Consider the following 17,815-nt stretch of genomic DNA (forward strand, 5'->3'; position numbering starts at 1 on the left):
ATTTCCCCATTAATTTGAGCGAGGAGGAAAGATTTTTGGATATTGATATTGATAGCGAAGGACTAGAAAAAAAATAATAAAATAGAAAATAAAGTTTAAAAAAAAAAGGCGATTGCATTGGGACGGATTCAGATGTTTTTAGACACATTTACTTGGATAATTCTGGGAAATTCCTTATCTTTCTATTGTGTTGCTAGTGTTTTAGTGAGATTAAATAGTACCTGATAGTCGGAGGGGTGTGTCCACGGGTGCCTTGAGGCCAGTGTCTGAGGGAAGTCAACGGCAGATACAAGGACGGCGCAAACTCCACAGATCTCCGGTAAGAGGCGACTTTTTACCACAATTTTCTCACCGAAACCTGCCGGTTGACAAGTGGTCGGGATCCATGTTCGCTTGACCGCTCTGATCCATAGTAAAGCTTCACCTCCGGGAATTTTAAACAAGGAATCACCATGTGTTTGTGTGGCTAAAGACTAAAGCTTCCCAACTCCATCTTTCTACTTTGACTCCTCCATTATTAATTGAACAAATTGCAATAGATTCAGCAACACAGATGTCCAGAATACTGTTTAATTACGCGATGAAAAGAGACGACTTTTAGCCGCAAGTGGTGCTGGGCTAATATTTCCTGACAGTCCATGACGTCATCATTAATTAGCGACGTTTTCAACAAGGAACTCCGCGGGAAATTTAAAATTGTAATTTTGTAAACTAAACCGGCCGTATTGGCATGTGTTGCAATGTTAATATTTCATCATTGATATATAAACTATCAGATTGCGTGGTCGGCAGTAGTGGGTTTCAGTAGGCCTTTGAATTAGATTCACTGATAGCTGCAGGAACCCTGGCAAAGCGTGTATTCTGCGTATAGTGAGGGGATGCGTGAAACAAAGTGGGTCGCTGAACCGTCGATTGCGATCGAGAAGTCGATCTTTGGGACCCTACCGGTCGATCGCGAAAATATTTGAGGCAAAAAAATAAATTAATATGACATCAGTGACACCCCCATCTGGAGAGTGATCAGTAGACCCGCAAACAGTCAAGCATTTTAACCTATAAACACACCCGCACGCCTCCCCTCTTTCTCTTCAGCCTAACATCCGCCACTGTTGACACTGCGGCTACATGACGTGCTCATGAATCATCGAGATGCAACAGTGCATTAAGGCTGATTGTTGCAATACATCGGACATTTTCTAGCATCCAACATCAAACGACTCTTCCCTCAACCACAAGTCCATGACCATCATCGCTCTCCTGTGACGGGATCGATAGTCTGTGAACATTGCTCCAAAGTATGGATAGTGTGTTGATTAATTGTGAATACAATACTAAACATTGACTTGTGCAAGGGCAGTAATGTATAATGAAACAAGGCGGCAGCTAAAGAGGAACTTTGCCATTTATCCCCGCCAGGTGAACAGCTGATTCTACTACTTCCGTTGCTGACATAAGAAAACCATGTGATTCGCGCCCCATATGTAACCAGAACAAATATACTACAATACTAAGACTATAGTGGCCATAAACTGTTAGCTTCTACAGCAGGAGTGCCCAAAGTGAGGCACAGGGGCCATCCTTGGCCTGTGACTTGATTGTCAATGGCAGTAGGCACATTACACAAAACAACAAAAACACCAGCAAATTGGGAAAACAGCAATAAAGAAAAGGCCAAAATGTCGACATCAGCCAATAATAATGACACAAAGATTTGTCATTAAAAAACAAAAACAAACCAAAAAAAAAAAAGGGTTGGATCTTGCTCTGTTTTTTGGCTGAGACCAGGGATCTTGGCCTCGAAAAGATTGGTGACCGTTGCCATTAAATTAGGTGCAGAAAGGTTGGAAAGCATTGGTATTACCGTATTTCTCGGAGTATAAGTCGCTCCGGAATATAAGTCGCACCTGCCGAAAATGCATAATAAAGGAAAAAAAACATATAAGTCGCACTGGAGTATAAGTCGCATTACAGTAATATCAATGCTTTCAGGGGCAACAGGTCCTTTTCTGTTGCCCCCGAAATAATTGGTATTACCGCATTTTTCGGAGTATAAGTCGCTCCGGAGTATAAGTGGCACCTGCCGAAAATGCATAGTAAAGGAAAAAAACATATAAGTCGCACGGGAGTATAAGTCGCATTTTTGGAGGAAATGCATTTGATAAAATCCAACACCAAGAATAGACATTTAAAAATCTATTTAAAATAAATAAAGAATAGTGAACAACAGGCTGAATGAGTGTACGTTATATGACGCATAAATAACCAACTGAGAACGTGCCTGGTATGTTAATGTAACATATTATGGTAAGAGTCATTCAAATAACTATTAAATATAGAACATGCTATACGTTTACCAAACAATATGTCACTCCTAATCGCTAAATCCCATGAAATCTAATACGTCTAGTCCAGTGGTTCTCAACCTTGTTGGAGGTACCAAACCCCACCAGATTTATATGCGCATTCACCAAACCCTCCTTTTTTTTTTCAAATTCAAGACAAAGTTATATGTGTTTGGTAACACCTTAGTAAGGGGAACATATTCTAAGTAACAAAGACTTAATTTAGAGTTTTTTGGACACTTTGGGAACATATTCTAAGGCAGTGGTTCTCAGCCTTTTTTCAGTGATGTACCCCCTGTGAACATTTTTTTTAAATTCAAGTACCCCCTAATCAGAGCAAAGCATTTTTAGTTGAAAAAAATAGATAATGTTATGATCCACTGGCCGGATCATATTATGATTTAGATTTTTGAGTCTTTTTGTGTTTTCTGTTGGTTTTGGACTCTTTCGGTTCCTGTTTGTGCACCTCTCAGTTGGTTTTCATGGTTACTCATTATTTTCACCTGACGCCTGTTCCGGACGTGCACCTGTTTTGTAAATACTGTCATTATTTAAGCCTGCCTTTTCCAGTCAGTCAGTCTTGCTTCCTACTGAAACGACCTGGTTACCATGCTGAATAAGGCATTAATAAGTACTTAATGACTAGTTACGAGCCATTTTGTTACTGATTTGCATGTTAATACGCAACTAATTACTGGTGAATATGTTCCCCATACGAAAGATTTTTACTGGTGGACAAATTGAACCGTGCATGAACATCACCTTGATCAAACAACAAAATCGACACAGTGCATGAAGTCACAACAAATGACACACCTGCAAATCAGTCTGACTTCTGCTGTTGCCGTATCCGTAATACGCCGATAGGGCGAAGTTTTTATTTACACCAGGGGTGCCCATTACGTCGATCGCGATCGACTGGTCGATCTCGGAGGGTGTGTCAGTCGATCTCAAGCCAGGCATTAAAAAATATATATAAAAATGAGCAATCATCAATCATACCAAGACTTCACTTTCGTCAGTTGTTTGACATTCTCGGCACCCGAGGATCTTGTGAGATGACGCTGGCTGCTGCGAGCTCATATTTAAGAAAAAAATCACTAACAGGGCGGACGCAGAGAAACACATTTTATTTCTAGAGACTCCGTACCTACTGTCAAAACTCTAAAGACCGACTGCACAGTTCCTGTCTTCACCATAAAAGACCTGTTTCATCCTGCCTGTGCTAACAAAATAAGAGTCTCAGAAAGCTAGCGTGCACAAGCTAGCAAGCTACGGAGTTTGATGCCAATGTATTTCTCCCCCGCCCTCAGCGACCGCTTTCTCACTTGCTTGCCCACCCGCACTCTCACTGACGTCACTCACCTGCTGCCAGACATTAAAGGGCCACACACATATGCTACTCTCATAACAAAGTGTTTAAAAACGAGTATGCAAGTTGGACGAATGAGATGCCAAATCCAACCACTTTCATGTGGTATTGGACAGAAAGGAGGACTTTTTTTTTCCTCCATTTGAAAATGCGAACGTTATCAGCACCACTGTCTAATTCCAATCAATGCAAGTCATCAGAATCAAATACACCAACTTATATTCTTGTCTTCATGAAAGAAAGGAATCCATGTGTGTTAAACATGCTTGTATTATCATTAAACACCATTAACTTGTTAACAAAAATGTCTCTTTCATAAATAAATAAATATAAATTATAAATAAGAATGAGGTAGATCTCCTCGACTTGGTCAATTGAAAAGTAGCTCGCCTGCAGAAAAAGTGTGAGCGCCCCTGATTTACACGATGAGTAGGGTGTGTTTTGACCTCCGCCAAACCCCTGAGCCCGACTCGCCGAACCCCTAGGGTTGAATCAAACCCAGGTTAAGAACCACTGGTCTAGTCTCTTATGTGAATGAGGTAAATAATAATATTTGATATTTTATAAGTCGCACCCCCGGCCAAACTATGAAAAAACTGCGACTTATGGTCCGAAAAATACGGTATTTATTTTGCCTTCTAAGATGTTACATCATCTCCTTTCTGCAAGTAACAAAGTGCACCCATTTTAACTGTCTTATATTGTTAGAATTTGTAAATTTTCTGTATGTTTACAGCTGCTTTTCGCGGTAATCGCTTATTTGCTTTTGTGGGAGGGATGAGAACTTAGACGGGTTCAACTCCACTGATAAAGTTTACTTACACATTAGAGGTGAAGATGCCATAGATCAGGTCGTGCTCAGGTAAGAAGAAGGTGCTCTGCAGTTCGTTGTAATAAAATGGGATTTCTCCCGAGCGGGAGCAGTTGAGTCGTGCCTTCATAAAGGTAGTCCAGGTGTCTTCCAAAAGGAAACGACCACCCAGGTCGTTTTTACACACCCGTGCTACCCGAGAGAACACCATCTTTCCGCAGTCGTTTTCAACAGCTGTTTCCCTCAAGAAGAAGTAGGCGAATCGACCAGTCTCATAAACAGACACAAACTGGGGCTCTGCAGAAAGAGATGGGAAGTGATAAAGTGAAAGATAGCAGACAAAATGTTGCTCTTTCTTTACCATTGAGCCATTTGGAGTTGTACTGGGCCGAGCGCAATGGCGGCATGGTCCCCAGGCTCCTGTAGATGACAGGGTCGCGTCCGGAGAAGTCAATAACCGTGGCGGCATACAACTCGCCGTTCTCCGTGACCATAGCCGTGGAGTTGTGGCGGGGGTCGTAGGGACATCGCGCCACACCGTTCACTGTGTCCAACACCTGACTTATGTTACCAATCTGGCAGGAAGAAAGCAGCCGTGCAAAGTAAGTCATTTATTTAAACTGTGTGTGCTTCTGGTGGTTCGATGACCAACCTGCCTGGTCACACAGATGGGTGTAAAAGCGTTGGTTCCGCATGTGATGAGCGTGCTCCCACTGATCAATAAAACCCTGATGTAGTTCTGACAGTCCTCCTGTCGAGAAAACACAGAACCAGTGGTGTCATCAAGAGCAGTAGCATACATTGTGTTTGGCATAACAGGGCTATTTTCTTTTCCAAAATGTATAATTCTGAATTTGAAATAGACCACCCACTGCAGCAGAGCACTCTGAAGGGTTTCTTGGAGCATATTCACAGTGGAACCTCAATTTACGAACCCCTCATTTTACAAACTTTTTAATTTGATTCACAAACCATAGACCAAATTAAAATATGCTTTCTTGCACAAACGTATCATCGACCCATACTTGCCAACCTTGAAACCTCCGATTTCGGGAGGTGGGGGGCGTGGTCGGGGGTGGAGCGGAGGCGTGGTTGGGGGCGTGGTCGGGGCGTGGTTGGGGCGGGCCATGGTTAAGAGGGGAGGAGTATATTTACATCTACAATTCACCAACTCGAGTATTTCATATATATTTCATATATATATTTATATATATATGTACATATATAAATATATGTGTATGAAATACTTGACTTTCAGTGAATTCTAGCTATATATATATTTATTTTATTACATATATAAATAAAATAAATAGTTGAATTTCAGACAGCACCTACCAAATACACAGTAATAAAATCACAGTTGTTCTACTAACTGTACTGTGCTTGCTGGTTACTAAAAAAAAAACAACAACACTTACCTTTCACTATTTGAGTAACCTTTGTTCTGCCATTTGCGTACTGGCGAGAGTCACTTGCCGTCAGGTGCGCAACACCATATAAATCGTTGGCCAATTCAAAAAGCAACCCCATAACGCTATAGCCAACATTCACCAGGAGATGGCGACAGACAACATAGAATCACTCTATTACAGGCGGCGTTGCCATGGCTGTAACTTCCTCGTTCTTCTGCTTCGTCTCCTTGTGTGTGCAGTTTTTTATTAAAACCCGTAGATGTTGTAACGTGATTGGGCAGGCAAGCTGTTTATATAGTGGGAAAGCGTACGTGAAAACAGGCTGTCCCCACTCAGGTCCGCATGGAGCTGTAGGTGGCGTGTCCTCCGCTGAATTTCAGGAAATTTTTGGGAGAAAATTTCTTCCGGAAGGGTTTTGGGAAAGGCGCTGAATTTCGGGAGTCCATCCATCCATTTTCTACCGCTTATTCCCTTTCGGGAGTCTCCCGGAAAATCCAGGAGGGTTGGCAAGTATGTATCCACCCATTGTGTGCCTTGCAACCCCGCCATTGTGGGGCGGGTTTATCACTCTAAGGTCCTTAAAGGCCTACTGAAACCCACTACTACCGACCACGCAGTCTGATAGTTTATATATCAATGATGAAATATTAACATTGCAACACATGCCAATAAGGCCGCTTTAGTTTACTAAATTGCAATTTTAAATTTTGCGCGGAAGTACCATGCTAAAACGTCGCGGTATGATGACGCGTGTGCGTGACGTCACGCATTGTAGAGGACATTTTGGTCCAGCACCGTTCACAGCTATAAGTCATCTCCTTTTATCGCATAATTCCACAGTATTATGGACATCTGTGTTGCTGAATCTTTTGCAATTTGTTCAATTAATAATGGAGACGTCAAAGAAGAAAGATGTAGGTGGAAAGCGGTGTATTGCGGCCGCCTTTAGCAACACAAACACAGCCGGTGTTTCCTTGTTTCATTGTTTCATTCCCGAAAGATGACGGTGAAACTTTACTATGGAACAGAACGGTCAAGCGAACATGGTTCCCTACCACATGTCAACCGCCAGGTTTGATGAGAAAATGGTGGTAATAAGTCGGCTCTTACCGTAGACATGAGTGGAGAGCTTTTTTTTATTATTGAGACAAAGATTATTTATGTATTTAATATTTGTATGCTTACTATGGTACATTATTTATTTATCTGTTCACTGTTCTGTTACAGAGAACAAGGAAATTGGATAAAATTGCTATGGTATGAAAAGGGGGTAGGATCAAATTAGCTCTGCTTCTTCCTACGCTTTTGCGGATGTGCTGTAATGAAAAAACTGGAATTGTGTGATGCATTACATTGTATGTATGCATGTTCCAAATAAACTGAAACTGATCTGAACTGGAACAAACAGGACAAGGGGGTGATTAATCAATTTTCTGTTTAACAACAAAGCCAAAACAATAATTAGCTGAACTTTCCTCATTTGCAGCCATCCTGCCAACAAGCACACACACACACACACACACACACACACACACACACACACACACACACTGGTTATTATTAGGAATGAGGACCAAGTTTTTGATTATCACTTGTGGGGACCACCCTTTCCACAGGTTGTGGAGGCATAAAACAATGAGGTAAATGGCCCCTGCCCAGTTAGCTCATACACGTCTTTAAAGGCCTACTGAAGCGTAAAATACGACAACAGGACCCCGGACTGTTGAACAACTTAAGCTGTACATCAAGCAAGAATGGTAAAGAATTCCACTTTCAAAGCTTCAACAATTAGTTTCCTCAGTTCCCAAACATTAATTGAGTGTTGTTAAAAGAAATGGTGATGTTATACAGTGGTGAACATGCCCTTTCCCAACTACTTTGGCACGTGTTGCAGCCATGAAGTTCTAAGTTATTATTTGAAAAAAAAAAAAAAGTTTAAGAGTTTGAACATCAAATATCTTGTATTTGTAGCGCATTGAACTGAATATGGGTTGAAAATGATTTGCAAATCATTGTATTCTGTTTATATTTACATCTAACACAATTTCCCAACTCATATGGAAACGGGGTTTGTAATTCACAAGAAAAACAGCAGGGGGTCCATCGTCTGACGGTTGTTATGGCTTCAAGTGGGAATAGGTCAGACAACCGTAATTTGTCAAGTATGGGCCAAAATCGTTGCTACAAAAAGTAGCATTACTGCTAAAATGTAGCATCATTTGAAAAGTCACCTGCTAGAGAATGGAGAGTGCTTAAAACTCTGCATGTCAACATCTCCGTTCGGTGCCACAAGCCCACGCCATCAAAATGCCGAGGCAAACATTTCCAGATCAACATCGTATGAAAAAAATAGTCAACAACAAAATAAGATAAGTTCCACAGTAACCTACCACATAGCGAAGGACGAAAACTATTTGATTTCCTATTATGCAGCTCATTTTTATTCGACAGTTTTTGAAATATCTTGTGTGACATCATGCACAAAAATACACTTTATTTGATTTAAACTATTGTAGTGGCGCTCTGTACAAAAAGTGCACTTTAATTTAGTGTTTTTTTGATATGTCATCTTAGTGACATCATGCACAAAAGTGCACTAATAGCTTGTTTTAAAATGTCTCTGACAATCTTGCACTTTCTGTTTTGGAAATGACATGAACATTTGTGCCACTGCTTAATAACTGTTTAATAAATACAGTTTTGGTCAATTGACTTAGTTGTGATTTCCTTCACTGCATGAAAGTTTAAAAGGAGCATATATTAATGCAGTATGAACAAGAATGTTTTAATGTAGACACACAGAATCATCATACTGCTGTGATTATATACATCGAGTGTTAATTCAAAGCTAAGGCAAAATATCGAGATATATATCGTGTATCGCGAAATGGCCTAAAAATATCGAGCTATTAAAAAAAGGCCATATCGCCCAGCCCTAGGATGTAGATTTATTATTGTAAGTTATTTGGGAGTCCCTTTTTATGCAGTATATTTGATTAGTACTTATTTTTCTTAACAGCCTGACCTGAGCCAAACAAAGCTTTTTGTGTTAAATAATAATCTTTGTGACTTACAAATGAGTTCATATATCTGACAAGGTTGTAAATGGTAAGTAGGTTAGATATAATTAATGAATACGATTAAAATCAAGAGTAAGATTGCTAATTCAGTATCAATATTTGAGTGGGCACTTGGCCCTCCTGTATTGAAAAAGTTGGATCCAAAAGGTTAAGAACCCCTGCACTACTGTATAATGCGTTATGTTGTGTTCAAACTTTCACTAAAACATGTCTGAAACCCCTGCAATGAGGTGGCGACTTGTCCAGGGTGTAACCCGCCTTCCGCCGGATTGTAGCTGAGATAGGCACCAGCGCCCCCCACAACCCCAAAGGGAATAAGCAGTAGAAAATGGATGAATGTATGTCTGAAACCCATTGTCCATATTTACATTGTTTTTATGGAGAAATTGTCTTCGGTATACTGTATGAACATTTCTATTTACAAATTTACGACACTGTTCAAGAACCAACCTTTGACTTGCCCTTGCTCTGGCAAGAATGCATTGTGTCTTCATCGGGTGTCCATTCTGATGCCTGAAACACAGGTTTAGGAGTGTTTTGGAACATCGACAACATGTCGACACAATGTGAAGGTTACCTGAATTAAGGAGGCATTGCTCAAACTTAGGCGGAAGATGAAGTTTCTGGAACATTTTTTAATGCTCATTAGTATTTTTAGTTGTATTTTTGTTTGGTGAGTAATAACTTGCACCTTGCTCCCACAATAAGCTGCTTTCTGCTCAGGTCCAGAGCCAGCTGAGAGAAATCCTTCACTCCTGGGGGGGAGAACTCCTTCATCCATGTCCTCAGGGCTGTGATACATGAAAGCACAGATCGAAGAAGTATGATATAAGTAAGCATTGATACTACAACTAATTCATTCATATATATATGTATATATATATATATATATATATATATATATATATGTATATATATATATATATTTATATGTCTTAATTGGATTATCCAGAGAATAGTGCTCGATACCGTGGTAGAGCGCAATATGTATGTGTGGGAAAAATGACAAGACTACTTCATCTCTACAGAACTGTTTCATGAGGGGTTCCCTCAATCGTCAGGAGATTTTAATGGACGCATTCACATACAATGGTTTATATAAGGCACAGAGTGGGTAGGTACAGGCAGGCGTAGGGGCGTGGTGATTGGCTCATGTGTTACCTAGGAGGTGTTTCCGTCTGTGACAGCTTGCTGATATGATTTAGCTGCGCTTGTTGAGAGATGACAGGTCTGGGTGATATATAATAAACAGTTTCTCTTTCAAGCATAGGTTGCCCTCTCAACGCGATGGCTTACAAACATCAGTCGTTTACCAAACAAAGGTAACACGCAAGGACATTAACACATCCGACACGTACGTAGGATTAACCGAAGGAGAGTTTAAAGCCAGATGGAATAATCACAAGGCCTCCTTTAGAAACCAGACCTTGTGGAATTCTACAGAACTCTGCAAGCACATTTGGAACCTCAAAGACAATAATGTTGAATATTCAATAACATTGCAAATTCTTGCATCCAGCACACATTACAACAGTGGTAATAAAAGATTCAACCTATGCTTAAAAGAGAAACTGTTTATTATACATCACCCAGACCTGTCATCTCTCAACAAGCGCAGCGAAATCCTATCAGCATGCCGTCACAGACGGAAACACCTCCTAGGTAACACATGAGCCAATCACCACGTCCCTACACCTGCCTGTACCTACCCACTCTGTGCCCTATATAAACCATCGTATGTGAATGCTTCCATTAAAATCTCCTGACGATTGAGGGAACCCCTCATGAAACAGTTCTGTAGAGATAAAGTAGTCTTGTGATTTTTCCCACACATACGTACATATATATATATATATATATATATATATATATATATATATATATATATATATATATATATATATATATATATATATATATAATATATAATATATATATATGTATATGTATATATATATACATACAAACGTATATACATATGTATATATACATATATACAGTATATATATATATATATATATATACACATACAAACTTATATATATACATATATACATATACATATGTATATATATATACATATATATATATACACATACAAGCTTATATATATACATATATATACATATACATATGTATATATATATATATATATACATATACATATATATATATATATATATGTATGATGCAGTGCGTTTCCGTTATTTTCGAGTGAACTTCTTGAGTTGAATTACAATAAAAAAGTAGTTTTATACTTGTGAGTGTTGATGACACAGCTTTGCAACAGATGATTTTCTAGTTTCAAGCATGTTTTAATCAATATAGGTCATAAAATCTCAGCAACAAGCTGTAATATCTTACTGAGATCATTTAGGACCAAAACCCTTAAAACAAGTAAAAAAACTCAAACAAAAAATCTTATGTATGGCCGCGCAAGTCTCGGGATGTCCAAAATGTCCATAACACACCCAGCCGAGTAGCATGGGGAGGGGGAATAAAAGTTGGAAAAGTAGGCAAAAGTTCCAAAAATTTTAAAAATACCTACCCAGGTTCAAGTCCCACAAGTCCCGGGATGCCCAAAATGTCCAACACGCGCCCAGCAAAATCTCACGGGATGGCAGGGAGAAAAGTGAGAAAAGTCGGTAAAATGTTCAGAAACCCCACCCGGGTTCGAGTGGGATACGAACCTGGGTAGGTATTTTGAAAGTTTTTGGGACTTTTGCCGAGTTTTCCAACTGTCAGTGCCGTTACAGTGCCCCCTTAATAATGTTGTTTGAGTGAAATTTGGGGGAGTGTTGACCCCTGGAGGGGCACAGAAAATTGGGAGTCTCCCGGAAAAATCAAGTATGACGCTGTAAAGCGCCATTCATATAAAACTCGCGGGCCGCACCAACGTTAAATTTTCACATCAAGGTGCGGGCCGCAAAATAATGTGTTTAAGACCCCTGATTTAGGACCGTAAATCAAGTACAAGACTAACATAAAATCTGCTTAGTGAGAAGAATTATCTTATCAAACAGAAAATAAGCAAATATCATCCTTATTTGAGATATTCCATCTTACTTAGATTTCCCTTTTTGCAGGGTAGGTGTTCTTTTACAGTTGCAACATCATTATTAACTGATGTCATAAGCCACTAATTAATGGTGAATATGTTCCCATACTAAAGTGTTACCATGTTTTTTTACCGATACACAAAATGAACCGTGTATGAACATCACTTTGTTCAAAGAACAAAACCAACACAATGCATAAACTCACATCAAATTACACACCTGCAAATCAGTGTGACTTCTTCTGTTGCCGTATTCGTAATGGCCGATAGGAAGAAGTTTTTATTGAGACCATGAGTCTGGTGTGTTTTGACCTCTGCCGAACCGAGGCTTTTAACCCCTAGGGTTCGATTGAACCCACGTTAAAAGCCAACTTTCACAATTTCTTTACCTTGGCTGGACACAACTGGATGCTCCTTTCGGTTACAGTCCGCCGGTATGATCGGTGGTTGCTGGGACTCACACGCAAGCACACAGATGAACAGAACAAGACCCCAGGAAGACAGGGCCCACGACATCACCATTGTTACTACTACATCCGCTCCTTTATCAGGTCCTCCTGAAAGACCTGCACAGGGCAAAAAGAAAAACGTTACTTTCATAGTAGACTGCTGTGCTGTCAGCAGGACTCAGCATGGCTAATTCACCTCAATAAACCCAAGCACCGACTTTTCTGGCCCGAGCTGTAAAAGTAGGGTGCCTTCCATAGACGGAGCAGTCCCATTCAGAGACCAGTTTGGGGTCAATGCCAGACCTGGTGTGGGGCGTGTGGGTCCATTTTGAACCACAGTCATAGAACTGAATTCTTTCAAGAATCAGCATGTTTTCATAGCAAAACTTTCACCCCTTTGATTGTTGTTCCTAATACTCAGTTCAGCCCAGCCTATGAGAAATGGAGCCATTGAACTCGCCACAACAGTGATTGTTGTCAGCCAGATAATTAGATTTACGTCATAGCAGGGCGGCACGGTCGAGCTCAGCATTGAATTCAACAAAGAGGAACACATACAGTAAACAATGAATACCTTCAGTATTCTATGTTTCCCTTTTAGGCATGTGGCTGTTTATTAACAAAATGTGACATACTCTTTTTGCACTCTTGAAATTATCTTTCTGTTGATGGTGTTACACAGGATTATAGATTATTTCTCTTGCAGTGAGTCAAGTTATATGATCAGGAAGTGTTTATTGTGTTATACATATCATACATATCTCTGGGACAGCACTATTCGGAACTGGAAAATATTCCTCTAAAGTCGCAGAACCCACAGAGATATTTCATCAAGCATCAAACGATGATTCATTTTTAAGGCCTTTAGAGGCATTTATTAACTTATAAGGAGCAGGGGTGGCGTTAGTGGGTGGCTACTTGGGCTCAAGTAGTTTTTTTAAAGGCCTACTGAAATGAGATGTTCTTATTTAAAACAGGGATTGCAGGTCCATTCTATGTGTCATACTTGATCATTTCGCGATATTGCCATATTTTTGCTGAAAGGATTTACTAGAGAACATCGACGATAAAGTTCGCAACTTTTGGTTGCTAATAAAAAAGCCTTGCCTGCACCGGAAGTAGCAGACGATGTGCGCATGAATTCACGGGTTGTGGAGCTCCTCACATCCTCACATTGTTTACAAACATGGCCACCAGCAGCGAGAGTGATTCGGACCAAGAAAGCGACGATTTACCCATGAATTTGAGCGAGGATAAAAGATTCGTGGATGAGGAAAGTGAGAGTGAAGGACTAGAAAAGAAAAACAAACTAGACGGCAGAGTGATTCAGATGTTATTAGACAAATTTACTAGGATAATTCTGGAAAATCCCTTATCTGCTTATTGTGTTATTAGTGTTTTAACGAGATTATATGGTCGTACCTGTACAACCTGACAGTCGGATGGGTGTGGCCACAGGTGTGGTGACCGCCAGTGTCTCCGAGGGAAGCCACGTTTCTTGAGGAGGCGAAGGCAGCCGGTCAGGCTGGGCTGAGATTTTTTTTTTTTTTTCCCCTCCGACAACGGTGGAAGCATCCGACAGTTGGGGGCGGCCGGTGGGAGGAGGCAAGAGAGTCGCAGCTGCCTCTTTGACAAGTGCAGGAGGAACGACGCAAGCTCTCCGCTCTTGTCTACGGTAAGTGTCACGATCCTCATGTCACTCTTGTGTCTTTGCTACCTGTCGTGTCTGGCATCGTCTCAGCTATTACCTGTCGTGCTACATCTTGTCCTGGTCGTCGTAGCTGTAAGCTGTTTTGTTAGCCATTAGCTATTTCCAGTTTTTCTGTTTGTTATCCTCTAGCTTCCATGCTAAAGTTCCTTTTTGTTTTTTCTAGCTCCCAGTGCTAGCTCTCTTACTTTGTTATTCTGCCAACGTGCGAGCTTTTTGTTTGTTCTTGTGTAGTTTTAATTAAATCGGGTTTTCATATACCATGCCTGCCTCAATCTCTGCATCTCGGGGTTTGACATCAACAAATAACTCTGACAGAAACTAAAGACAGGAGATACTAAACACAGAGGAAACAGACAAATGCAGAGGAAAATAACTATAACATAGACAAACTGTCAGGGGAAAGCCTGACAGTAAGACCCGACTTATTACCGCCATTTTCTCACCGAAACCTGCCGGTTGACATGTGGTAGGGAACCATGTTCGCTAGACCGCTCTGTTCCATAGTAAAGCTTCACCGTTATCTTTTGGGAATGTAAACAAGGAAACACCGGCTGTGTTTGTGTTGCTAAAGGCGGCCGCAATACACCGCTTCCCACGTACATCTTTCTTCTTTGACGTCTCCATTATTAATTGAACAAATTGCAAAAGATTCAGCAACACAGATGTCCATAATAATGTTGAATTATGCGAAGAAAAGAGACGACTTATAGCTGTGAACGGTGCTGGACCAAAATGTCCTCTACAATGCATGACGTCACGCGCACGCGTCATCATATCGCAACGTTTTAGCATGGTACTTCCCCGCAAAATTTAAAATTGCAATTTAGTAAACTAAACCGGCCGTATTGGCATGTGTTGCAATGTTAATATTTCATCATTGATATATAAACTATCAGACTGCGTGGTGGGTAGTAGTGGGTTTCAGTAGGCCTTTAAGGATTCCCCAAATATCAGTGGCGGGCCGTGCGTTTCCTACCTAAGCCTTCAGTGATGTCCGACTTCAATGATTACCTCTCAAAATACCATAATTGATGTCACCACATGATAATTGCTGGAGAAATACTATACAGCAGGGGTCACCAACGCGGTGCCCGCGGGCACCAGGTAGCCCGTAAGGACCAGATGAGTCGCCCGCTGGCCTGTTCTAAAAATAGCTCAAATAGCAGCACTTACCAGTGAGCTGCCTCTATTTTTTAAATTGTATTTATTTACTAGCAAGCTGGTCTCGCTTTGCTCGACATTTTTAATTCTAAGAGAGACAAAACTCAAATAGAATTTGAAAATCCAAGAAAATATTTTAAAGATTTGGTCTTTACTTGTTTCAATAAATTCATTTATTTTTTTACTTTGCTTCTTATAACTTTCAGAAAGACAATTTTAGAGAAAAAATACAACCTTAAAAAGATTTTAGGATTTTCAAACATACTCCTTTTTACCTTTTAAATTCCTTCCTCTTCTTTCCTGACAATTTAAATCAATGTTCAAGTATTTTTTTATTTATTGTAAGGAATAATAAATACATTTTAATTCAATTCTTCATTTTAGCTTCTGTTTTTTCACAAAGAATATTTGTAAAATATTTCTTCAAACTTATTATGATTAAAATAAAATAAAAAATATTCTGGCATATCTAGAAAATCTGTAGAATCAAATGTAAATCTTATTTCAAAGTGGATTTTAACCTATTTAAAACATGTCATCAAAATTTTAAAAATAATCTTAAAATGGAAAAATTACTAATGATGTTCCATAAATTATTTTTTTAATTTTTAAAAAAAAGATTTGAATTAGCTAGTTTTTCTCTTAATTTTTTCGGTTGAATTTTGAAATTCAAACAGTCGAAATTGAAGATAAATCATGTTTAAAAATGTAATTTAAATTTTTTTCGTGTTTTCTCCTCTTTTAAACCGTTCAATTAAGTGTTTTTTTCATAGTTTATTCTCTACAAAAAACCTTACGTAAAAGGAAAAAAAATGTATGACGGAAATAACCATTATTTCATATATATAGATTTATTCATTAAAGGTAAATTGAGCAAATTGGCTATTTTCGGCAATTTATTTAAGTGTGTATCAAACTGGTAGCCCTTCGCATTATTTAGTAGCCAAGAAGTAGCTCTTGGTTTCAAAAAGGTTGGTGACCCCTGCTATACAGGAACACATTTACACCCTACTGGGCATTGATCGCCTCAACAGTATACAAAACGGGTTATTTTCTGGCGCAAATAAAACACATCAGCAATTAGAACATACTTAATATTCTGTAAATTTCTCTGCTTGGCTTATGCAACTTCCAGTCAGTAAAGTTTGATTTAAAGTACACACTTCTCAAATATATATTAACTGCCCTGACCACATGATGGCGACAAATACACCTGTAACAATGTTTAATAAATGACAAGCATGAAACACTTTAACAACAGGAGTTTACAACTTTTAGTCGTAACAGAACAGCTACTGTCAACAACTTGCGATCTGATTGGCTGTCGCAACTGTCTCTCAACTCTGTGTTCTCAAATTCATTCGCTAACGGTCCCGATGAGTATCCAATCACAGGACGTGTAAATGTCGCGTTCAACGTGAGGCCATCTAGAGGGCCTTACTGACAACAACTTGTGATCTTATTGGCTATTACAACTGTCTATCAACTGTATGTCCCTGTTCTCTTATAGTGCACAGACGCCCACATTGTGTCAGTACGTGGATTTTGAGGTTTGTTTTCCTGCGGGCAATGCGTGAAGGTAAAGACATATTTATTTATTACTATAAAGGAATAAAAGGCGCGCACAAGGGGGAAGTACAAAAATTTGCACAAAGGCAGAAACTATGAACATGAAGCAAAACTCGTTAACTGTGGCGTGAAAAAACAAAACTTACGTGGCATAGCAAGAAGCATAACTATGAACAGGCATGAGTATCAGAAGAAGCCTGGCATGAAGTGAGCAGAGGTAATGTCGCCAGTCTGCCTTTCCGGCAACTATCGGTTTAAATAACAGTGACATGATTAGTGAAAACAGGTGTGTGACTCAAAATGTGAAACTAATGGTTGCTATGGTGACAAAACAAGAGAGTGAAAAAGCAGGAACTGAGTGTCCAAAAACCAAACCGAACATCACTTAAACAAAACATGATCACAGACATGACACATTGTCCCTTTTGCAGATTTGGTACTGCATGGCAACATAACCTAGCTGAATTCTGATTGGATACAAACTAAGACTAAAAACAACAGCACTTGAACGAACATAATACGACTTGAAGAGAATATGAATACTGTTAGATATATAGGGAAAGTAATTAGAAAATAATTTTGTCTTTGATGAACATTAATTCTGGTTATGTTAGGCCAGCAGAGAAGGCCTAGTTCGCCCTGACAGCACACCACTGGCGAATATACATTTTACTATTGAGGGGAAAACAACCCTCCTTAAAGTAATGTGCAGTGCAGAGAGGCCAGCTGGGATTAAACAGTTGATGAATTAGGTTTGTGAATCCGATTTGAAAGTGTTCAACGTTATTCTGCTGATTTGCTAAATGTTATCTTATTATCAGTAAAACCTGGCACAAAGAACGTGAATAAT

The 17,815-nt window shown here is 39.6% G+C and overlaps 1 protein-coding gene across 1 annotated transcript in view; it reads right to left on the reverse strand.

Moving 5' to 3' along the window:
- Nucleotides 1–17,815, reverse strand: part of LOC133544244 (semaphorin-5B-like) — a 62,059-nt gene that overhangs the window by 27,417 nt on the left and 16,827 nt on the right. Inside the window, exons 2-8 of the mRNA XM_061889398.1 lie at nt 12,465–12,641; nt 9,709–9,808; nt 9,595–9,640; nt 9,468–9,530; nt 5,178–5,276; nt 4,887–5,100; nt 4,537–4,822 (exon numbers count right to left, since the gene is read on the reverse strand). Of these exons, the coding sequence (XP_061745382.1) occupies nt 4,537–4,822; nt 4,887–5,100; nt 5,178–5,276; nt 9,468–9,530; nt 9,595–9,640; nt 9,709–9,808; nt 12,465–12,597 (941 nt within the window). The 5' untranslated portion in view covers nt 12,598–12,641. The remainder of the gene's footprint in view (nt 1–4,536; nt 4,823–4,886; nt 5,101–5,177; nt 5,277–9,467; nt 9,531–9,594; nt 9,641–9,708; nt 9,809–12,464; nt 12,642–17,815) is intronic.

Source organism: Nerophis ophidion, linkage group LG27 (assembly GCF_033978795.1).
Source record: "Nerophis ophidion isolate RoL-2023_Sa linkage group LG27, RoL_Noph_v1.0, whole genome shotgun sequence".
Classification (NCBI taxonomy): domain Eukaryota; kingdom Metazoa; phylum Chordata; class Actinopteri; order Syngnathiformes; family Syngnathidae; genus Nerophis; species Nerophis ophidion.